At 27.5% G+C, this 25100-nt stretch overlaps 6 protein-coding genes across 6 annotated transcripts; 4 read left to right on the forward strand and 2 right to left on the reverse strand.

Annotated features, from left to right (window-relative positions):
• Window positions 1-1114: 1114 nt before the first annotated feature.
• On the forward strand, window positions 1115-1525 carry OCT59_005322 (uncharacterized protein; the record flags this gene model as incomplete). The annotated part of the gene is made up of 1 exon (XM_025311648.2): window positions 1115-1525. The coding sequence occupies one exon, from the start codon at window positions 1115-1117 to the stop codon at window positions 1523-1525; it is 411 nt and encodes a 136-aa protein (XP_025169494.2).
• Window positions 1526-2279: 754 nt separating this feature from the next.
• OCT59_005323 (uncharacterized protein) lies at window positions 2280-2908 on the reverse strand (the record flags this gene model as incomplete). Its single annotated transcript, XM_025311649.2, has 3 exons — window positions 2280-2508; window positions 2586-2688; window positions 2755-2908. 3 exons carry the CDS (start codon window positions 2906-2908, stop codon window positions 2280-2282), a joined length of 486 nt encoding a protein of 161 aa, XP_025169495.2.
• Window positions 2909-7694: 4786 nt separating this feature from the next.
• Window positions 7695-8917, forward strand: OCT59_005324 (uncharacterized protein; the record flags this gene model as incomplete). The annotated part of the gene is made up of 5 exons (XM_066138303.1): window positions 7695-7703; window positions 7828-8253; window positions 8350-8582; window positions 8672-8788; window positions 8869-8917. The coding sequence occupies 5 exons, from the start codon at window positions 7695-7697 to the stop codon at window positions 8915-8917; spliced, it is 834 nt and encodes a 277-aa protein (XP_065997455.1).
• A 1591-nt stretch (window positions 8918-10508) lies between these two features.
• Window positions 10509-11433, forward strand: OCT59_005325 (uncharacterized protein; the record flags this gene model as incomplete). Its single annotated transcript, XM_066138304.1, has 3 exons — window positions 10509-10511; window positions 10828-11095; window positions 11225-11433. The coding sequence occupies 3 exons, from the start codon at window positions 10509-10511 to the stop codon at window positions 11431-11433; spliced, it is 480 nt and encodes a 159-aa protein (XP_065997456.1).
• Window positions 11434-13023: 1590 nt separating this feature from the next.
• Window positions 13024-14485, reverse strand: OCT59_005326 (uncharacterized protein; the record flags this gene model as incomplete). The annotated part of the gene is made up of 5 exons (XM_066138306.1): window positions 13024-13498; window positions 13574-13677; window positions 13744-13941; window positions 14014-14257; window positions 14323-14485. 5 exons carry the CDS (start codon window positions 14483-14485, stop codon window positions 13335-13337), a joined length of 873 nt encoding a protein of 290 aa, XP_065997457.1. The 3' UTR covers window positions 13024-13334.
• A 3304-nt stretch (window positions 14486-17789) lies between these two features.
• Window positions 17790-24237, forward strand: OCT59_005327 (uncharacterized protein; the record flags this gene model as incomplete). Its single annotated transcript, XM_066138307.1, has 13 exons — window positions 17790-17888; window positions 18056-18460; window positions 18557-18694; window positions 18781-18963; window positions 19048-19236; window positions 19327-19397; window positions 19476-19755; window positions 19908-20160; window positions 20239-20356; window positions 20430-20524; window positions 20591-20784; window positions 20873-23057; window positions 23136-24237. The coding sequence occupies 13 exons, from the start codon at window positions 17790-17792 to the stop codon at window positions 23801-23803; spliced, it is 4878 nt and encodes a 1625-aa protein (XP_065997458.1). The 3' UTR covers window positions 23804-24237.
• Between the last annotated feature and the right edge of the window lie 863 nt (window positions 24238-25100).

The following is a 25100-nucleotide window of genomic DNA, read 5'->3' on the forward strand; positions in this document are numbered from 1 at the left end:
AATACTAACTGCTAATTATCTGGATTGGCATGCCAAATTAACTGGATTACCAAGTATTTTGACAGACAAGATTCGTTCCAAATTATACAAAGATATAAAAAAAGAAACTGGAAATTAGTCATGGCAATTATCAGAAGTGCATGTATCAGAAGCTAGTCTTCTCATAAATTTGAAGCCAGAAAATAAAGCAACCTATTTATCTTCTTCTAAGCAATGTGAAGAAAAAGGGCTTATTACCTTCGATGCCAGACCCGACCCAGAATTAATTATCAAATCCGTTTTAGAACATTTCACATACTTGAAGTTTCAGAAGGATTGATAATTATAATTTTGCATTATCTTAGCCGTGGAGTTCAACATGCCCTATTTGTGATGGAAAACATGGGAATTATGAATTATATGGCTTATGGTACCATAAAAATGGGAACCAGTTCTCTTATGATCCTGAGCTAGCAAAATTGTATTCTCAAGATGAGTTGGAATATTGTCTTACCTGCAATACTTCAAGCAATAAACAAGTTCACAATTGTAATTATAGCATAAGTGATCATGTAAGATTGATCAGCTTAAATGCGCAGTACAGTATCGGTAAAATTCTTGCCGAAGAATAGGTGCTATGTGACGTAAGATTTACATATATATTTCGCATTATTTCCCTATCAGTAAAACAATATTCGAATATGGATATTTTTTGACTATCAATCCTTATTTAATTTGGGATATCTATATTAATCCTGAAGCCATCTTAACAAATGACGAAATGCATTGCGTAATTGCTGGTGAAAATCTGGGAACTGTTTTCTGCGAAATTTATATGATATAAAAACAAGCTGGTAAAAGGTCTATTACTAAGTTTAATCCTGCACTGAGGCAGTATAGATAAATCACATATCGAAACTCTTGCAATAAATATCATTAGCAAAGCTAACAGCTCCCCCTCTTCCGGTGAGAACACTAATATCCCAAAAGTACCTTAGCTTTGTGTGGACACATCTTTTACCAACAATGTCTTAAAAAGAATCTGGTGGATGGTGAATCGAGTTGCCCTTATGATAGTTGTAATAAAGATATCGAAACTTTTCTCTCTCCAGATCTTTTTAATGGAACATCATCCATGACAGCCCTCATGAATGTTGATATCAATGATGAAGCGCTTACAGAAGAATCTGGGTTACCAAATAACTCTAGAGACATTGCGCCAGAAGAGCAAAGTGTTGCTTATGTCTCATCTAAGTCTACAGGTGACCACACATCGAGTACCACGCAGAAGAAACGTTCTAGAAAAGATAGTAATGAATCATTCGCATCTACTTCCAGTAAAAAAATAAAGAAGACTGTTGATCGGGATATTAAAGAATTGTCTACCGCTGATCCTGGAAATGAAGAAATCTTGCTAACCAAACCCACCCCTAGACCGAACAGTGACTCAAATATTTTCCTCAACCTATATAATAAAATTATCGATGGTGAAACAAGCTTAAAGATAACGCAAGAGTTCTTTGCTATTATTTTGATTTTGGAGTAGCATTGAAGGAACGGTATGATCATTATAGATCATTAAATCATGGTGATTTGGCATCTCTCTCTAGTTGCCAAAGATGAAGCTCTTCGAAAAAGAACTGAAAGAGCTCGAAAAGTCTATGGTCTTTTTAGTAGCATTGATGTGAATGCAGACAAAGGTAGGGCAATAATAAAATGAGTTAAAACTTTTTCACTATCAACTATTACGGGTTTTTCTTGGGATGACATTAAATATATAATTGTTAAAATGCTTCGTAGATAGATAAGATTGTATTAATAAAGAATCTGTAAAGATTTTCCGTCAAGTTGTGTTTGAATGATTTTCACAATGCGAAATTATTTTTTGAATATATAAAAAAATTGCAACTAGCACTAATTTATAAATTTTATTCATTAGTTTTAATTTTACATTATCTATGTTTTGGTATAATAAGAAAAGAAAAGCAAGATTGAGATTATAATTATGAAATGTATGTTTGTGAGAAGTTACTTATATACTAGATATAAAGTTGTTATAAAAAATATCTAAAAATTCTACATATTTATCATGATTATCAAAAAATACAATTGCTTTGAATAACCGACTTCTGATATGTCAAAGCATCAGATGATGCCATTGGGGTAAAACTAATACATATAAACAAGAGGACTTATAAACTAAATTATTAGGTTGAATGGACGGATTTAAATTCAATTTACCAGCAGCAAATTTTCTGATGTTAACTTCCAAATTTCTCTTGATGTAAAAGTCTAAGAGATCAAGAGCTCTTAGGCTGTTGAGTATTTTGGTTAAGAATATTGACTGTGACAGAAATTCTGTTTGATTTTGTTTTTTTACTACTACATTTATCGTTCTTATGTAGTGGTAATTGATTGTCTTCTGGTTTTGGAAGCAGGAGACGGGCATTCCTTTTTGGTCTTCTGATTGTTGTGGGATAATAAATCCTATACTTATTTCCAATTTTTTGTTTACCTCTATTGACAGAACTTCATTCTCCGATTTCTTAGAAAGTTAAATTTTGTGTGAGATCGGCTTTATTAAATCGGGTAGTATATTAATAGACTTATTACCAATTGATCCTTGTCTAGTAACTCCATCAGCTGATCCAGAGTTAGCAGAGTCAGTACCATTTTTACAAGCTTCATTTTTCTTGTACTCGAGGTATGCTAGAAGTTTAACAGATAAAGTTTAAAATTCGAGACTTTTCAAATGTTCTAATTAATTATAAATACCTAATATTTCTTCGTCCTCTTCAAAAGGTTCTCCGGCTTCTTCCCACTCTTTTAATGCAGTTAAACTTAAATCTTTCCTGAAAGATTCTCTCATTCCAGGCTCTTCTAGTAATTCTAAGGCCTTTTGGTGTCGTAAAGCTCGTAGTTCATCCATATTGACTAGTTTTTTTCGCGTTGAAAATCAAATAAATCAAATGAGTCATTTTATATTATATTTTTTTGTGTAACTTATGTAATCATTACCGTACATCATAAATCATTTATCATGTGAAGTACTCTAAACCCGATCACCTGAAATGCGCAGTAGTATGCCGATTTTCTATATATCATACGCAGTAATACGTATTTACTGACTGTATTTACTATACTGCACGGTCTATAATATTCCTTAATATTAGTATTTTCATATTATAAGATTCAGGTATTTTATTAGATATGAAATTTTTACTTTAAATCTAGTATTTCGCACAAATTGATTTATGACATGGTATGACCCTAATTGCTCCTGAATAATAAAACCGTATTTGCAAATATCTTTTAATCTAGCAGTCTGATTTTGATAATCTTTTTTTATTTGATCAGGGTAACGAGACCTATCAGCTATCGATTAAAAAAAAATCATTAAAATTAGATCACTAGATCTTGAAATAATAATTTTTGGAGGTTGAATTGAGTCCGAATTGAGTTCAAATCAAATCAAATTTCAGAGAAGAAATTTGATTTATGCGGAACACTAAATTAAATCAGTACTTCTAGAATTTTAAATATGGTCCAGTGCAAAAAGATTTGTACATCAAAATAAATGTCAATAGGAAATTTTTTTTCATTTTTTTTTATATAAATCTTATTAGTATATATTCGGAAATATTATAATATTATTATTATACCAAATTGTGCATCACCATCAGATTCACTATAATTATTAAATTCTTTATTAATTAATTGGATATTTTCATTAGCCTCAATATATACTAAAATATGCCTTGGTATTTTAAACACTTTTTTCTAAAATTCATTATAATCTTTACTAAGTTGACTTCATTTTTTAATGCATTTAAAAGTATATTTCAAACAGGCAATAATTTAGGATCTTACAATTTCACCTTTTACAACTGCTTAAACACCTTCAATTGGCTGTAGTTCATAATAATAGGTGACATATAAAAACTTCATGATCATATTGTTTTGCTATTTTAATGCAAGAAAATAGTACCATTTTCTTGTGCATTTAAATCAGCTCCAATAGTTCTAGTTTTCGTAATTCATTTGAAAAACAATATTGACTTCCAGTTTTTCATGCTTGAAGTTGGATTAGGCCATCCAAAGTGTTTTATGTGGTGTAAATGTGCAATCACTGTACTTATTCCAGTCTAATGTAATGCTTCCAACTGTACCCTTGATACAATTAATGTTTCAGAAACTTACTTGCGTAATTTAAGTTCCAGATGACTTTATTTTGTAAAATTAGCCTTTAGAAGATAATTATGCATACTTTATTATCATTAGTTTTTCATTGTCTGTTAGTGGTATGCCACTTCATTTTAAGGAAGAAGGAAGTATCATACAATAAAAAAAATTTTTATCAGCAAATTCAGGCAATTATTTACTAATAAATATGTAAATCTCAGCCCGTTATGTTTAGTTTTACAAAATTTTCTTTGGCGTAAATCTTGTCCTTTTTTAGTGATGTACAAATCTTTTTGCACCAGACTATATCACTAAAATAACTCATATTGGTAATTTTAAGTCTAATAATTTAAGTCTAATATTTTTATAGAATACAATTCAATATATAAGTTTTATATAAAAAAAAAAGTTAATTAGAATATCAATTTTAATAAATACAAGTTGAGTATACTAATATATCTTTTAGTAGTATTTCAATCTGTATTCAAATTAAACTGAATATTTTTTTTTCAGATATCTGGATTTGCAGTTTTTATTTAAATTATAATTTAAATAAAAAAAATATCTGATTTAAATTAGAATTTGAATAAATTTTTATTTGTTTTTTTTAGCATAGTATTATAATTTATATAATTAAAATTTACAAATTATTTATAGAAATAAATATATAATTTTATTAAAGTGTGATCATTATAGATAAAATTTTAAATATTAAAAAGTAAAAACATTGAAAATACTCGCATCATATATTGACCAACTGAAGTTTAAAATAAATAAAAAATTATTTTTCATATTTATATTATTTTTAAATGAAAAATATTTTTTTAGTGTAGTACTTTTATATATATTTTACTTTTAATATTTTTAAATAATTTATAAATACATTGTGGTTAAAAAAAAAAAATGAAAATTATTCAAAATCAAATTACAAAAAATTAAGATATTATAAAATGGAAAAAATATTTTTACACAAATATATGGGGTCTTTACAATAGAAAGATACAAAACTCAAAAAATATCAAAAATTAAATTAATATTAAATTTGCATTTATTTTAGTAAAAAAAATATAATTAGCATATAAAGTAAAATTAAATTTTTTTTTGAGTTTCGTACCTTTCTATTGCAAAGACTCCATATGATAATATATCTTCTTTTTGGTAATTTTCTCATATTAAATATATTGATTATTTCTTATTATATAACATTGTTAAGTTTTTTGATTTTTGAATAAATATCACATAAACTTTATATATATATTATAAAGCTTTTAAAAGATATATATTATATGTATTTTGCTTATTCTATGATTTTACTTAAAGATCAAAGTATGATTTAGAGTGGTGTTTTTGGTTTTTATATATGAAATATTATAAAAGATGCATTGCAAATTTGCAATGCACCTACATATAAAATTTAAATCCTTATAAAATTTATATAATTATAACAACTTTTTTTTAAAAATTAAAATCTTAGTATAAATATAATTTGATTTAAATAATTCTTTGATTTTTTTAAAAAAAAATGAATCTTATTTTAAAAATTGTCTTACTAACTCAACACATTTATCTGTAGTAATATTTAACTGTATATAAAAATATTTTATTAATTTAAAATTTTATAATTAGTTAATTTATAAAGAAATATTAAACAATAATTTGAAATAATACTGAAATAATATGAAATTACTTTAAATAAAAATGTTAAATAAAATTAGAATTATGAAATTTTACAGTCTTAGATAATTTTAGCTAAATTTGTAATTCTAGTTAAATTAATATTATATAATACTAGAAAAATAGTTTAGTTATTGGCTAATTATAGTGGTATAAAAAATTTTTAATATTACACAGATTTGTAATTCATTAATTCTGGCTGGTATTATAAATTCTGGCCAAAATTATTGCTGCTGTCCATGAGTACAGTGTGTAACACCATAAGACATCCAATAAAATTGATGATTTTCAAATATTAATAAAAAATATTGAGATGATATTACTAAACTCTATTCAACTACGCTGAGATAATTAAAATCGAACTATTATATCAAAAGTTATAGGCTTTTAAAATATGGAATTTTACTATATCTGGTTCCAATTTGACCCTTATAAATTTGGCCTGCATTATAATATTTTGGCCAAATCGTAAATATGTAATATAATGAATTTTATATGAAATATCGTATAGTACGTTGAGATCCCTCTATTCCCTCTGTCATCAATTTACAGAGTTGCCACATTGAACGGGCATTCTCATGGTCGAACGAACGAATAAACGAACAAATGAACAATTAAACGAACAAGCAAATAATCAACGGCATAATTAACAAACAACATACAACAACATATAACAACAACATTCTTGGTTCACAACATAAATAGCGTTAGTAATATAAAACGTCGAACGATATAAAATAAATTTAACTTCTCTGAATTTTCTCCAAATTATATCCACTTTTACCTTTAATTTTAAACTTCGATAGCTCTCGCTACGAATTATTACTTTTCAAAAGTGTATATTTAATTCATCTTAAAATTTTCATTTTATTCAATTAAAATTAATTAAGCAAACATTAATTAAAGTTTAGGGCGAACCTATTACCTTTAATTAATATTAAACTTTACTAACAAATAATTAAATGAAACTTATATTTTTATTGTGGATGTGCGATCTCTCTGAGATATGGAATTACTTTGAATTCCGCTCTCTATTTAAACAAATTTTATGCTACTTTCTATTCTAATATGTGCTATCTATATACTATCTTTTATGTTCTTTTTACATATTATCTTTGAACTATCTTTCTAATATGCTATCTATATTTTAAATACGCTATCTTTTAATATGCTATCATTTTAATATGCCATTTTAATATGCTATCTTTAATATGCTTTTATATTATCTTTTTAATACACTATCTTTCAATATATTTCTATTTTTAATATGTTATAATCCATCTTTTATATTCCATCTTTTATGTTATCTTTTTATATTATCTTTTTATATTATCTTTTACATTATCTTTTACATTATCTTTTATAATATCTTTTATATTATCTTTTATATTATCTTTTATATTATCTTTTCATATTATCTTTTTATATTATCTTTTACATTATCTTTTATAATATCTTTTATATTATTGTTTTTATGTATTTTCATTATGCGTGTTCCTTTAGTCCGCTATTCCTCCATTTTATATGATTTATCTTTTGTGGCTTATAATTATTCTTTCTAATTGTTCTTATTGTTAAAGATTGCTAGGCTGCAATTGATTGACTCTAATTATTCTATTGGTTCTTTGTTAATCATTTGATAAATATTACATCATGTAGATCATTACTCTGCCTAAATGTTTATCCTTTTCGGCTAATCATTTATCCATCTACGCCAATTCATAATTAATTTGTTCGTTCTTAATATTTGGCAATTATATTTGGTGATTGAATTTTATCATCTTTTCATGCTTGATATTTGGCCGTTTACAACATAATAAACTAATAATACATGAAGATCTGACAATTTGTAATCAAAAATGCCAAGAGTAAAAAAAAAGTTTTACATTTGCGAAAAATAGCAAAAATTTCTGCAAAAGTAAAGCAACAAAAGGTATAAATAAATGAAAAAATCATATTCTTTATCTTCATAATTTTAATCTTTTTTTTTAGTTTTTTGAAAATCTAGATGATAAAAAAAAATATAATTCCTCTGATAATGAAGAAGGATTTGAGTGGGAAGATGGATACTTTAATAAAAAAAGTTTATTTCAAATTCTAGTTGATAATATAAAAAATTTAAAACCATCTAAACGTCTACTTACATATCATGGAAATTCTGATAGAACAAAAAGAAGGAAAAGGAAGTCTATACATGAAGCTATTAAGGCTAATGGTCAAACATTAGATAAATTTTTTATATTGAATAAGAATGATGATGAAAGAGAAGAAGGAAATGGTGATGATGAAAGAGAAGGGAATGGTGATGATAAAAAAGAAAAAGGGAGTGATGAGTTAAACAATCAATTATTAGATGAATATATCTTAAAAATTGAGAATAAACTTAAAACTAATAAAAAAATAACATCAGGTCAAAAGGTTCAATATAAAGCAGTTCAATACTTTTTTCAATTACAGAAATCTGGTTATTGTAAATTGGAATCTGCTAGACAATTACTAAATTGTGGAGAATAGTTTTTAAAATGTGTTCAAACTTGGGCTAAATCATATGCATTATATGACAATATTCTACAAATTGGTCGTGGTAAATATCCAGGAAAAAGTCTAATTGATAATGAAGATATTTGGCTTAAAATTTTATCATATTTACGAAAAGTAAAATATAATGTAATAATTCAAAGTTTTTGTGATTATGTGTTGTCAGAAATATTGCCATCCTTAGGAATTGAAACAAAAACAACAATAAGGTAAAAAATCAAATATTTACCTTTAAGTTTTTGAATAATATTTAATTATTAACAATAACTTTAATTTTAAGTATTTGAACAGCAAATAGATGGTTGAAAAAAATGGGATTTGTTTATGATAGATATCAAAAAGAAATGTATGTAGATGGACATGAAAGACCAGATGTAGTTGAATACCGAAAACAATTTTTTGAAAGAATTAGCATGTAAGTTTATCTAAGAATAATAGATTTAAATAAATTTAATTAATTAATATAATTTATATAATATTATAATTTTATTTTAGGTATCAAAATCTAATGCCAACATTTGAGAGTAATAATCTTGAAAGATGAATTGATCCAATTTTAAATGAAAATGAAAAATTACATATACTTGTTATTCATGATGAAACTATATTCCAATCAAATGATAGCCTAAAATCTGGATGGATGTCAAATGAAGAATAACCTTTACGTAAAAAGGGTCAGAGATGTTTAATTCATATTAGTGATTTTTTAACAGATATTATTAGAAGATTAAAATTAAATAATGATCAAATAAAAGAAGTTGGGAATTCTATGTATCATGAAGTACGTGTAATGATTAATCCAGGTAAAAACAGGATCCTGCTTACTTATAATAAAGGTCACTGTAGAAAATTAGCCCTTTACTAATAGTTTTTACCTTACTTTTTTCTTAAATTTTATTGGTTAATTAGCTAAAAAGAAAAAAAATCATAACAATGTAACATAAAATTTCCTTTTATAATAGGATCTGCAAAGAATTTTACAGAGGGTGATCAAAATTATCTGGCCACTTTGTTTTGGCAAATTTATGCCGATTATGACGTAATAACATGATGTAATCAATACATTATTTTGTATTTATAATCATGATAAACATACCCCTTAACTTCATATTTTCTAGAACTTTCTAAAAATATGAAGCCACTTACCCCAAAAACATGTGATGCAATTGTTTATGGGCATAATTGTGAACAATCAAGTTATACAATTGCTAAACAGTTGGGATGTGGGAAAACAACTGTTAATGATATACTTAAGCGCTTTCATAAAACACACTCCTTAACACCAAAAAAACAAACTGGTCGTCCACCCCTTCTTAATTCACCAGCTCAGCAATAGCTTAAAGAATTTGTTCAAGAAAATGGTAAAAACTGCTGACTTTGCACAAAAAAGCTTGCTACAATATGGACAGCACATACAGAACAACTTGTTTTTGCTATTACTATACGCTGTAACCTTAAGAAAGTTGGGCTAACAGCTTGTATATCTCGTAAAAAACCTGCACTGTCAGAAGCACATTGTCGGGCTACCATGCTTGAATGGGCTATGCGCATGAAAATTGGAGTGCAAGAAAATGGAGACGTGTGCTTTTTTCTGATGAAAGCACTTTTACACAGTTTCAACAAGGACATCAGGGAAAGATATGGCGTGAACCTGGTGAAGAATTAAATCCTAATTGTATTTCAGTTACTGTAAAGCATAGTCCTAGTAAAATGTTTTGGGGGTGTTTTTATGAAATGAAGGCACAAATGTTCATTAAATGGTTCGGTTCTAATTCGAATATATCTTATAACCATTAAGGATTATGTTGTACCTACTTTACAAAGGCATTTTTCACAAGGTAATGGGATTTTCCAAGAAGATAATGCCTCATCACATCGTTTAAAGGTTGCTACAGCTGCACGTGAAAACGCTAGAATTGTGGTGTTTGATTGGCCTGCCCAAAGTCCTGATCTCAATCCAATTGAGAACCTTTGGACAGAGATGAAAATGATGGTTCACCGTCATACACCACCACCATCTAATATTAAAGTGCTTAAAAAATATGTTAAAGATGTATAGAAAGATATTTCTCCAGAATATTATAAAAAATTGGTTAATAGTATGCCTAAGAGAATTGAGGCAGTTATTGCCGCAAATGGTAATAGAATTAATTATTAATTTTTACATAATTTAATAAATTAAATCATAAATAAAAACATTGATTTTAAATATTTATTTTTTTTTTATAAAAATTTTTTATTTTTAAAGTAGCCAGATAATTTTGATCGCCTCTCGTATATATGATTTTTACGCTTAGGCTTTAAATGTGACCTATCTTATAAGTAAGTGGGATTCTGTAAAAACTTTGATGGATGGTGGAATATAGATAAGTTACTTGAGCAGGTAATAAATATATAAATTAAAAAATATTTGAAAAATATTAGTAATTGACATTGATATTTGTAATTATTTAGATAGTAAATTGGGCTATACTTATTTTTGAAAAAACTCATCCAAGTGCAATTGCTGTATTTGCCTTTGATAATTCTTCAAGTCATGGAAAATATGCTGATAATGCATTAAATGCAAATCATATAAACTTGAATCTAAGTGAGAAACAGGCTAAATTACGTAATATAATCTTTAATGGACAAATTCAACATATGAATTTTCCAAATAATTATTATAATAAAAATTTACGCAAAAAACTTAAAGGAATGAAAATTATTTTAGAAGAAAGAGGTTTATAGCCATTAATAATATTGAAAGCATATTGTGGTAATAATGAATATAATGTTAATTCTCAATGTTATGCAAGGCATATTCTTTCAAATTAACCTGATTTTCTTGATACTAAACCTTTAATTTAAGAAATTATTGAAGCAAAAGGTCATAAGGTTATATTTTATTCAAAGTTCTATTGTGAACTTAATTATATTGAAATGTATTGGGGAGCAGCAAAACGGTATGCTCGTCAGCAATATGACTATAGTTGGACAGAATTACAAAGAGTTGTTCCACTTGTATTAGATTCAGTTCCTGTTAGTCATATTAGAAAATATGCTAGAAAGTCTGCATGATATATGGATTGTTATAGAAAAGGTTTGGATGCTAAACAAGCTGAATATGCTGTACAAAAATTTAAGTCACATAGAACGATACTTAATTCGATTTTAACAAATATTGATTTTTTATATGATTGATGCTTAATTCTGATTAGTTTAAAATATAAAATCATGTGATTTATTATGGTCACGTGATATATATAAGAAATAAAATTTGGTTGCTCAAATAAAAAGTGGATGTCTTATGCTGTCACACACTGTACTATATAATTTTTAAATCAAGTATTTTGTATAATACTTAGAGTATTATATATGTGCAATGTAGTATGGTAATTTTATTAATTAAAAATATGAAATAAAAACTAAATATTTGTAAAATAATTTCAAATTTCAATAATATTGATTCTATTAAATTTGAAGATAATAGATTATTACTAAATTTCAATTTTAAAAGTTTTGTATAATTGCATACTAATTAACCAAATTAAATGTAATAATTTGGTAATAGTAATGATATTAATTATAAATAATTTAAAAATTATTTTATTAGTAAAAATTAATGATTACTAAATAATTTTATTATTTTGTATTTTGAAAATTTATAATAATTTATGATATTTTATTATATATTTATTTTATTAAATCTATACTTTTTTTTTATTTCTTATATTTTATTTTATTTTATATTTTTATATTTTATATAAATAATAAAAATGAAAAGATTAAAAAAAAATCAGAAGGAGAGTTAAGCAAATAATGTAATTTATAATATTTTATTTTACTTTTAAGATTTTTTGAATTAAAATTTTTTTATTGTTATTATATAAAAAAAAATATTTTTTGTTTATAATATATTACAATATATTAAAAAAAAATCACGTAAAACTGAAATTTTATTTATAAAAAGTTTATAATATACTTTATTAATATTAAAATTTTAATATTAATTTATAAGAATTATTTTTTTAAAAAAAATAATATAAATATATTCTTTAAAATAGTTAAAATGTTTATCTTTATTTTAAATATATAAATTATTATACATACTGAATTTTTTAATAATAAATAATCTAAATTAAACAAAATTGCATATATTATAAAATAAACTTTTCTTTATAATATATTTAATTTTAATTAGACTAGACCAATTAAAAGGTTTGTTTAATATAATATGTATGTAAAGTTAAAGTGATAAGGAGAAATATAATTAAACAAAGATTTTTAATTGACTGAAATATGAATATTATAATAATTTTTATAATTTTTGAACAGTTATATAGTTTTTTCAATCAAATTTATTAATATATATTGTTTAAAAAAACAAAAAGAAAAGAAAAAACTATTTACCTTAGTCTAGTCTTATCAGATTATTGAGAAAATTAATATAAATTATAATATAAAATTAAATTTATTTTTATAATAGTTTAATTCAATTTCTTAATTAAAAACTAATAATCCATTCATATAAAAATTTAAAGTTTTAATTAATTAATAAGAAATTTAATATTAATGAATACATATAATGATTTGCTTAATTTTAATTTATTAGATTATTAGATTTAATTATAATTTATTCAATTTTTATTTATAATAAAAACCACATTTAATATGATGACAATTTATATGTTATCTTTATATTATACGAAAGATAAATCTAATGAACTAATTGCTATCACAAAAATTTTTAATATTTCAAACAATTTAAATGAATACCCTTATTTTTTTCACAATTTAAGAAATAAAATATAAATAGATTGAACTACAATATCAATTGTCAATACAAATTTGAAAAATTACAGAATTATATTAAGATCAAACCCCAAAATATATTCTAAAATAAACGATTTTGTATCATTGCTATATTTTTACTGATCATTGATTTTCTTAGTTCAGAAAAAAGACAGACACGTGTATAATTATAATTTAGATTTATTTGCAATAGCATACTCTCTTCCCACATCTTTACCATATAAAAGAGTTCCACCATCGATTCTAATTGTGGTACCAGTTACCCAAGCTCCAGCACGAGAAGCAAGATACAAGGCTGCACCAGATATATCTTCTTCATTACCAAGGCGTCCTAAAGATCATTAGCCACACGTTAAAATTATTTTTTTTATTTCAGGCAAATGGAATTTAATGTAATAATAATAACCTTGTGGAATTTCCTCCATAGCAAGTTTTCTATCAAGGACACTCAAGTTCATTCGTGAAGGAATTATTCCTGGGGCTATTACATTAACATTCACACCACATGGACTAATTAAAAAAGATAGTTTAATTTTTAGAACAAAAGAATTAACGAAAAAAAACTAAAAATATTACGTGAGATAAACGGCTAAATTCCTTGCAAGAGAATGCGCTGCAGCTTTTGAAGTATTATATACCATAGTGGTTCTATTCATTTTCATTTTATCCAAACTCCTAAAATCCCCTTCAATTATACCAGCAATACTACCCATAATAATAACTTTGGAAGGATTTTCTGGTGCATTACTTGCTTTCTCAAGTAAAGGCAGACAACTAAATAACCAAATTAAAATTTATATGAAATTCAAATTATCAATCTTTAAAAATTATTATTATTTTACTTACGCAATAGTCATATAATATACACTTATGACATTCAATCTATAAACTTTATCCCAAACCTTTTCAGGGACTTCTTTTAAAGGAGTTGGCCATGACGTACCTGAATTATTTATTAAAATGTCCAATTTGCCATTTTCCTTTTCACTAATTTTATTGGCTATTTTTTCACATTCTTCTTTTATAGTAATATCAGCTGTAATTGGGATACATTTTCCTGGCCCTCCTAAACTATTCAATTCAGCAGCGGCTTTTTCATAAAAATAGAATTTTATTAAATCATTTTATAATGTTAAAAAATAAACTAAATTATACCTTCTTCAAGATTTTTTTGCTTCCTAGAGGCAATATAAACTTTTGCACCATTCTTGACAAATGCTTTTGAAATCGATTTACCAAGTCCTGTGCCTCCTCCCGTTACTAATGCTACTTTTCCTTTAAGTGAAAATAAATTTTGTGCTAATAAATTTTCTCCCATTGTTTTCAAACATTAAAGAAGAAAAAAATTTTCGGATGCGATGCGGATCAATATTTAAAAAAATTTGTAGATCATATTTCTGACGCAAGTTGTTTATTGTTTAGCGCAAAAGAAGTTAAATTATTGTGAGAATTCTAGCCTTAAAGGTTTATTCCACAAATTTTTAAAATTAGAGATAAAGCAAATACTAAACCTGTCTATTTATTACTAAAAAAAGGTGGTATGAATAAATTGAAAAGGGGCAAGTACAGTATATAAATTCGGGATCGACATCAAATTTCCTAAAACTACGTGTAATTGCAAAGAGTCAAATTTGAAAAGAAAATGCTGGACGCATTCTTAATATATCTGATACATGTTTGGAGCAATATATATATAATAATATGCGATCAAAATTTACAATTCCCGTGGGGAACTATTACCTATAAGTTTTCACCGTACAATTACTCAATAAAGCTAAGGAAAGCTCCGGAAATGATATGATACCGAGATGATTTATATTCAGAACAATTTCAAAAGCAATTTATTTGAGCAAATTATCATTTAATAACATGATGTAAATTGACGAATTCATTTTGTTTATATAAATAAATCATTTACATTTAGGTTATTAAACGATCAGGATGCACATCTAACTTATTTTGGTTCTCTTTTCATCTAATTGAATTAAATGAAATGGAGAAATTGAATAAGACATCAAATTTTGATGATGCTTGTGGATTTTTGTATCTTTGCAGCAAAAGTATTACAATCAAATGATGCCAAACGAGGGCAAAGTTATAAGTAGAAAAACAAGCGCGTTGGCAAAAGTTGAAAGTTGAAGTATTAGTAACAGGAGAAGGTACAGGACTTGGTAAAATGACATCAAAATCATTTATTAAGAATGGTGCAAAATTTTATATTTCCTCTAAAATTCTTGAAGAAGGTAAAATATGGTTTGTCGAAGTTTTAAAATTAGAAATAATCTAATAAAATTCTATTTTTGTGAAAAAGCCGCTACAGGATTGAATAGGTCGGGAGAATGTATTCCAATCACAGCTGATATTACGATAAAAGAAAAATGCCAATAAAATTAGTGAAAGGGAAAATGGTGAATTAGATATTTTAATTTGCGTGTCTGCACAATTTGATGATATAGCTGGTACTGCATTCAACAAATATGATTGTCAATTTGTTTTTCAATTTACTAATTAAAAATTTATTAAAAAACATTTATTCCTGCAAAAATAATTATTTGTGATAGTGATTGTTTTCTTTGCAAAGTGATTATATTATAGCTAAATCCTTATATAAATCGAATGCAATTTATGCAATTTGAAAAAAGAAAACTTTGGTCACGTGAAAAAGAAATTAGTAGTCACATGAGTTATAATTTTTTATCTTGATCACAAAAAAGGAACTATATTGATGTATTTATGTGGTTACATTTGTCAATTTCCTTGCTTTCATGTGATTCCATAATTTTGATACAAGCGGACCATTTGGACGTTTATGGTTCCAATGAGACCATTATAAATCCTATGATGATCAGGGTTTGTGAAACAGATTAATATTCAAAAGTGAAGATCATAACAATGATGAAATTTCAAACATTACACAGTAAATTCAAACATAATTGACTATTTCAGTTCTTTTTTAACGATGAATATATATATATATATATATATTTTAAAAAAGCCTCTCAAATCTCAATGCAACAAGCAAAGAGCTAAAATATTGACTTGATATGTATTCTGTTGAAAGAGAAAAATTCGAGAGTTTTTACAACTTTTGATATTATGGTAAAACCAACACTAACTATAAAGGCAAAGAGACGACCAGTATAAACCTTCAAAAGAACCAAAAGAGGATCTATTTAACATGAAATCTTGGAGAACTAAAGTTTCAGACTAATCTATAATTACGCAATGAACAATAGTCATCATGCTATACATTGCATTATGTAACATTGATCATAGCATAATATTAAAAAAAACCTGCTTATAAACTTGTTCTAACTGTATTTTAAAAAAAATTAAAAGCTCATCAATATATTTCATATATCTTTTACGGGTTTATTATCTGCAAATCTGTAAATTATAGCGTTACGCGCAATTTTTTTTTGATATTAAGAGGTTAGTTGCGATGTAAAAAAATATAAAACAATAAACGTCATATTTTACGATTTAGCATTTAAGCCCATTTGGATAAATTAGATAATTCAGATTATTGATTGGTTCTCAACATTATTTTTTTAACGATATAAAGTATGATGAAAAATGATAATTATAACCGAACATTGTAAGGTTAATCATAATTTGCATGTAAAATAATAAATAAATTTTGATTGGTATATTTCATTAAAGTGTGAATTAATGACAATTGGTACAAACAAAAGAAATAAAAATTATTTGTTTTGATCACATTATTAAAATTAAACTCAACATCGCTATTGTCATCATCGAGATGTTGTATCACCATACACTGCTTCTATATTTAAGTTTTTGATCCCCTCTAATTTCCTTATTTAACTTCAAGTTCAATCAAGTGATCCTCCTTAACTAATGATTTTTTATACCATATATATATATAGTATATACCGAATTTGTCTGCTTTCTAAACGAAACTTTTTTTTTGCGAGACTTCCCATTTAAAGAAATCGAGCTACCTATATCTTACTTCCCAAAAAAGAATCCCCAACTCTCACAATTTTCCGCCACTCTCTTTGATATATATATTATATCAATATATATATATATATCACCTCAAAAAAAAAAAAAAAGGGAAAAAAAATTTTTTTTCTTTGTATATATCTTCCTTAAACATTACATTACTTCTAAAGAGAGATTATATTACCTTTTTTCGATTTCTTTTTTATTTGGGAGTGCTTTTTATAGTAAAATTGAACTATTTTCTTTGTTTCAAATCTTTGGAACTTCCTATTCTGTTTCACATTCTTCGCGTCGCGCTAACGAAAAAAATTTAAAATTAACCCAATATATCCAAAACGAAATTAATATTATTACATAACGAATAATATTTAACTTAAAGAAACTCCCTTTTTTAAAAAAAAGAAAAATACGGACTTTAATATAAAAGTCTAGAAAGAACAACCAATTCATACTTAATACAAAACTTTTTTGGTTTTTTTAAATTGAAAAATAAATATTTCGTCATTCTATCACTCAACACTAATATAAAAGTAGTAAATATATCCTCTTACTATAACTCCGAGTTTTTAACAGATTTTTATATAAAAAAACTATTCTTGAAACTTTTATTACCGCCGTGTAATTTAGTTCTTTGAGTACAATTTTTATAAAATATGTTTGCCCCGAGATCTTCAAGACCACTTACTGTTGCTTCTTATCCTCAAAATAATCGTCTGAGACGTAAAAAGAAAGGCGAAAATGCTGCTCCTGCTGTTAGTATCTTAATAATATTCTAAGTTATATTTCTATAATTATTTATAGGTCAAACATAATAAAATTAAAAAATTACTTTTTTGTGATAAATATTTTATTAATGTTATGCTGATCTTATTTTGAGAGATTATAAAAATTAACAAATTATATGTTTTTAACATTATAGATTGAATTAGAAAGAATTCTTGGGTTAACAGCATCAAAACCAACTTCAATGGCAACAGCCCCTTCATTAGATCTCGTAGCCTATGCAGCTGGTTCTGTTGTGGTATTATATAATCATAAAAAAAATAAGCAAGTAGGTTTCTTACATGCATCATCAACCGCTTCTCCATCACCCCTTTCAAATCAAGCAAATTCTGCTTCGTGGTCGAATGCTTTCCCAAATCGTCATACGATTGCTGGAGATGTTACCATAAATCCATTAGGCTCTTTGGGTTTAATAGACCCTTCTGTAGCTAGTTCAAATAATGCTAGTAGTTCTTCAAAGAAAACCCCTGTTAGTAATAAAGCAAAACCAATATCTTGCGTGGCATTTTCTCCTGATGGTAATTTCTTGGCTGTTGGTGAGGTATTGTATCGTGTTAAAATAATATGCGTCAGACGAACATTGCACCGCATGATCTACATTGTTACACGAATCTAACATATTTTTATTATTATTTAGACCGGCCATCAACCGCGTATCTTAATATGGGAAGTTCAATCAAGAACACTTATAAATGAACTAAAAGGACACAAGTATGGAGTACTAGCACTTCTTTTCTCACCGAATATGAAATATATCGTATCATTGGGTTTTCAGGTAGTTGAACAACATAAATCACATCAAATCACAAACAGGACATTTAATGCATAAATTTATTGACTTTCTTGGTGTTATATTTTTAGCATGATGGATATTTAAATGTGTGGAATTGGAAAACGGGCGCAAAAGTCGCATGTAATAAAATCACTACAAAAGTTCACACTTTGGCTTTCAGTCGTAACGGATCGTTTTTCGTGACGGCTGGTCTAAGACACGTGAAATTTTGGTATTTTGATCCAAATGGTAATCTACCAAAGAAACCAGCCGTGAGTAATTTTAGCTTGTAATAAAAAACTCTTGTAAAATAATAGTATTGTTTAGAAAAATATTGGGTTTAAAAAATTTATTAGGGTCAATCCATACAAAACTCTGCTCAAGTTTTGGATGGACGTTCTGGTATATTGGGAGATTTAAGAGAAAACAATTTTGTTGATGCAGTTTGTTGTCAAAAATCAGACCACACATATTTTGTTACCTCCAATGGATTATTATGCATGTTTACGGAGGCCAGGTTAATGGATAAATGGGTTGATTTGAAGGTCTGTGAAAATTTAATTTACGAAGAAAGTAATAATATTTTTTTTTTTATGCACAATATTCTAAGTAAATTAAAATTTTTGATAAAGTAGGTCAAAGGCGCCTTGTCGATTGCCGTTAGCGAACAATATATTGTGTGTGCATGTACAAACGGAATTGTAAGGTAAATATTAGAAAAAAAAAAAAATTATTTCTATTTCATATGAACTTATTTTAGAACTTATGTTTAACCTGATCACAGGTTATTTGAACCGGTAACGTTAAAGTATATAGGCACTTTACCGAAACCACATCCACTAGGAGTTGATTTAACTTTACAAACTGGAACCACATATAATGGTTCTGGTGATCCAAATGAAATATATCCTGATACAGTTTCAGTTAAGTTGGACGCCGAAACCGGTAAACTCTCATGTATATATAGCGATCATAGTTTTTTCATATGGGATATCAAAGACATAAAGAAGATAGGAAAATATCGAAGTTTTCTTTACCATTGTGATACAATATGGGGTGTAGAGGTAAGAATTTCTTCATAAATAATTTATCGCAAAGAGTATATCATAGAAATGGTATTTTATAATTTTACGCAAAATGCGTATAATGTATGCCGCCGATACATGCATTATTTTTAAAGATAGTAATTGAAACAAATTCTTTGTCATTTCTTCAGATGATTCCAAGTCGTAATTCCACAGCCACTACTACTTCATTTCCTGAAAATACGTTCGTAACGTACTCTGCTGATAGCACAATTAGATTTTGGAATTTCGATAATAATCCTATTTCTGCCGGTGGAAATGAACCTGGATCTAGTAATATTAAAAGGAATATTTATAGCAAAGAATGTATTAAGATCGTTTATGTTGATCCCGACGGAACTTACAAATCTGGTGCTGTTGTTGCCGCTAAAAATGACGAGAATGGTATTATATTAATCTTTTTTTATATAAGAATTATTATTTGTACTTTTATACATTCGTATTAATAATTAAATATTTTAGAATCATCGGATAATAATACGGGAAATTCTGTTGCGCCAGTTGAGGCTGGCATTCGTACTTTGAGAATTAGTCCAGATGGTAAATTCATGGCATCTGGAGATCGAGGAGGAAATTTAAGGTATTTAAAATTTAATTTTTGTGTTTATATATTTCTTTATAGAATCGCTTAAAATGATTTTCATAATTTTTAGAGTGCATGACCTTGACACCTTTAAAGAAATAACTTATCAAGAAGCACACGATGCAGAAATTTTAACTATTGAATTTACCAATGGAAGTTTGCCTGGTAAGTGAAAACAAAAGAGAAATAAATTTACGACATAATATTGTAGTAACAATTATTTTTTATTAGATTCGCCGTATTTAATTGCCACCGCGAGTCGAGACAGAATATTGCACGTTTTTGATATTAAAAATAATTTCCGATTAATACAAACATTGGATGATCATTCTTCTTCAATAACCGCCATAAAGTTTACTAATGATGGCGGAAGATTGATTAGTTGCGGTGCCGATAAAAGTATTATATTCAGAAGCCGACAAAATGTATGATTAATAACGAAAAAAAAATTGCTTTATGCAATCCAATATCAAATATTTATTTAAAAAAATTATTATTATTTTTTTTTATTAGAATGGCGGGTTTCCTTGTTATGTGACGTATCATAATATATCAGGAAGATCTACAGTGTTTGACATGGATATTGATATAACAAACAAATATATTTCTACTGTATCTGGCGAACGTCGATTAAATGTGTTTCATATTGATACAGGAAAGAATGTTCGTTCTTATAAATCTGATACACCCGAAGAAGTCAACGCTCAAGAAGGAAGTCTTATTAAGATTTCTTTGGATCCTGGAGGTGTACATGCAGTTACTGGTGGCTCTGACAAGAGTATTAGACTCTTTGATTTTTCAAATGGTAATATATTGGGTAAAGTGTTGGGACATTCAGAATTAATTACAGGAGTTAAATTTACACCAGATTGTGAACGTGTAATATCAACATCGGCAGATGGATGTATTTTTGTATGGAAAGTTTCTGATGAATTAGTAACTAAAATGAGACAAAAATTTTTGGATAGAAGTGGAGTAGGTCAATCGATGGAAAAAATCTCACCTCACCTCTCACCAACACAAACTCCACCATCATCTCAACCAAGAATGACTATGCCAGCTCAGAAACCACAATCACTTATGATGGATCTTCAAGCGAGTGATGGTCAAGAACCAGAATTTACAGTACGAAGAGCACCTTTAAAAGCAAAAAAATCTCTCGGATCTCTTACACCCGCAGATCTTCGGTCCGAGGAATCTTTGAAAAAGCCAAGAAGACCCGCATCATTTTCTAATGATAACACAGAACAATTTAAATCTGCACAAGTTACACCTTCTCCAAGACCTGTATCAGAATTTTCTCCGACATCTCCTAGATCATCTGAGTTTTCAAATAGTCGTTTGCCCCAACCTTCTTCACCTTCTTCACCGTCCCGACCTGTAGTTTCTATAGCTGATGTAATATCTACACCACCATCATCACCAAATCACGCAAAAAGAGAGTCATGGAAATTACTAAGTTGGGCTAAAAAGAAGAGCTCTAAAGATAAAGAGGAAGAGAGAGAGAAACCTAAAGATTCGGCAGAAAACATGACTGCAAACATCACGTCAGATAATGGATTTCCTGTTCGTAGTCCAATTAATTTTGAAAAGAAACTACCCGCTATACCTGGTAAATCAATTCCTAAAGTCAAGTCACGAAGTAAATTACGTCAAGATTCAACTAAATCTATGTTGAGAGTCAATTCAAATGATACGAATGATAATGAATTTAGCTCATTTTCTGATATGGATGAATCATTAACTCTATCACCGCCTTTATCATCTAATCGACCTCGGCCTACGATTGAAGACGATTTTGGTGATGATGATGATGATGATGATATTTCTTCACCGAATGCAGGGGAAAATTCGTCGAATGATGATAATGAAGATACCGAAACAATTTATATTGAGTCGCAAGGAGAAGAGGAATTTGATGAAACTGTCGATGACGAAGGTAATTCTTCTAATAGAAATCGCCGTAGAGGTAGTTTCGTTGGAAGTATTAAAGTTGTTGAATTAGACGATAGAGCAAAATCGCCTTCAGGAAGCGATAAAGACATCGAAATCGAAATTAGCTATGAAGGAGAACAAGAAGAAAATGAAGAAGAGGAGGATGTAGATAGTGGAGAAGATAATGCCAAGAAGTTGGAAATATATTTACAAACTCCTGTAAAAGGTTGTTTTGGTGAGAATATACATGATCAAAATTCTGAAGAAAATTATGATCAAAAAGCAAGTGATGCAATGTCAAAAAAACGTCAAAGTTTTACAACGAAATTTTATTCTGGGAGTCATATAACTGCGAATGGTGGAAGAAATAGTTTAGTGGAAGCATTAACTAAAATAATGGGTAATCCTGATGGGAATGATGATTTTAATGGAGAAAATGAAGATAAAATTGAAAAAGCTTTAGAAATTTTACAGGGAAAAGCTAATGAAATAATTAGTAAAGAACGTGAAGCTAACGTTGAAGACGAGCAACAGCAACCATCATCACCTATTATTACTGATAATAACACTGATAAAAAGACGTTACCGACTTCTCCCTCGACACTTGCTAAACACGATAAAGTGGAACAAGTGGAACAAGTGGAACAAGATAAAAGTAAAAGTATAATTATCGAAGATGGATCCAAAAAAATCATTGAAAAAGGTTATGGTCTCGGCATTACTGTTGATGATAAAGTTGCCGATAATGATTCTGATACTGATGGTAATAATAATATTTTTGTTTCTGCTCAATTTATTGTTTGTAGAATAATATAACTAAAAACTTCGTTTTTATTAATAGAAGCAATTACTCGTCATAGTACAAGTAATACACTGACATCAGATAATGAAGATGGTATAATGAAGGATGTGATAATGTTGACTGATTTGTTAGAGAAAGTACTTACAACATACAATAAAGCGTCATCTAATAAAAAGAATGAAAGTATCACCAAATTACTTTCTGAAAGTTTGAAAGGAATGATGGAAGATATTCAAAAATGTATTGGTATAGAGGATAATAAGCAACAACCTAAAGTACCAGAAATTGTTGAGCCAATTAACAGTAATAATATTGATCATGATGATGAAGGTGATGTAGAATCAAACGTTTCTTATACGACAGCATTAACGACACATGGGGTTCAATATTCGCCTCCAATCAATAATACTAATAATTTAAGTAATGATTCAAATAAACAACAAGAACAATTATCTGAAGATAATACACAAAATTTATTAGAAAAATATTCTGATTTATTGGTTAAAATGGTCGAAGACAAAATAACAAAAATTAATACTCCACCACCATCAAATAGTATTCCCAATGGTAATACACCATTAGTAACTTCACCTGTTCTTTCCAATGGAACTAATAGCACTACTAATAGACCTTCTAAAAGTAGAAGTTTTGGTGGTGTAATACCTGTGGGTATTGGCAGGTCCAAAACCTCGAAGTCAACCAGATAATTATAATAATAATGAACTTTTGGGTTAAGATTAATACATTTATAAATACATTTATCATATATATTTATTGCACATAGAGTTAGGTGAAAATGAGATTTTATTAGTATTAAATATCTTATAATACAGTATAAATATTTTTTCAAACATTTTAATATTTAATATGAACAACAAAATGTCTAAATATAATGTAAAAAAAGAACACTTAATATTTTTTTTAATTTATTATTAACAGCATACAATTTATAAAAAAAACTTTTTTTGGTATATCGAATTATATAATAAACAAAAGTTTCTTATTGTAGAAAATGATTCTTAACTTATTATGAAAGTCATTGTTAACCTAATTTGACCTGATATTCCGGTTAAATATGCCTAAAGTTCATAAAAAACTAGATTCGCCCAATTCTTACTACCAATTTTAATACTCAAGTTAGGCGAGATATCAACAACATCGGATTTACATCCTGAGAAAATAAATAAACATATATACAGTAGTCATTTGTGTTCCCGACCCGATGACCATTACAATAGGTTATCAAAAGTCACGGGCAGACTTTTTTTTTCGAATGTTTACTGCATGTCATGACGAGATATAGTAACGAGTTGTTTTCAAAAAAGTCTTTAACCTAAAAATTGCTCATCTATTGAGGCTAGAGACATGAAAATACCATCATTCGATGCGTAATCCAATGAGCTTTCCCTCTACGATCGATAGACGATGTAAAGCTTTGATATTTTTGCGTCCAATTCGGTAATCACTTTTAGTATGCAAAATGTCGAGATGTTACATCGCAAAAGCTCATTGGATTTGTCATAATGAGACGCATCGAATGGTGGTATTTTGTGTATCTTCATTAGATGAAAAGTTATTGGTATTTTTAAGTTTAAAGACTTTTCATTATTTATCGAGGTAGAGACATGAAATACTACTATTCGATGCGTCTCATCCATCATGACGAATCCTATGATCGTCTTCTAAAATTACTGGATGACGAATTAATGCGGTTTAACATTCAAAAAAAAAAGTCTGCCTACTGAATTTTGATACATTAACATTTGCGCCACTTGGACTACCTTTTTCAAGGAATTTTTTTTTACAAATAAAAATTACGTGAGATAAACTATCAAATTCCTTGCAAGAGAATGTGCTACAGACTACCCGTTTAATAAGACCCTCAAGACCTCCAATAACACCTTTCTTGCTTAAGAAAAGGTGAGCAATTAATTAATTTGGAGCTTGTAAGTTGTAACCTTAAGAAAAGTTTATTTTTTGTTCCAGTTTGACCAACAAAATAAA

This window comes from Rhizophagus irregularis, chromosome 13 (genome assembly GCF_026210795.1).
Source record: "Rhizophagus irregularis chromosome 13, complete sequence".
Classification (NCBI taxonomy): Eukaryota; Fungi; Glomeromycota; class Glomeromycetes; order Glomerales; family Glomeraceae; genus Rhizophagus; species Rhizophagus irregularis.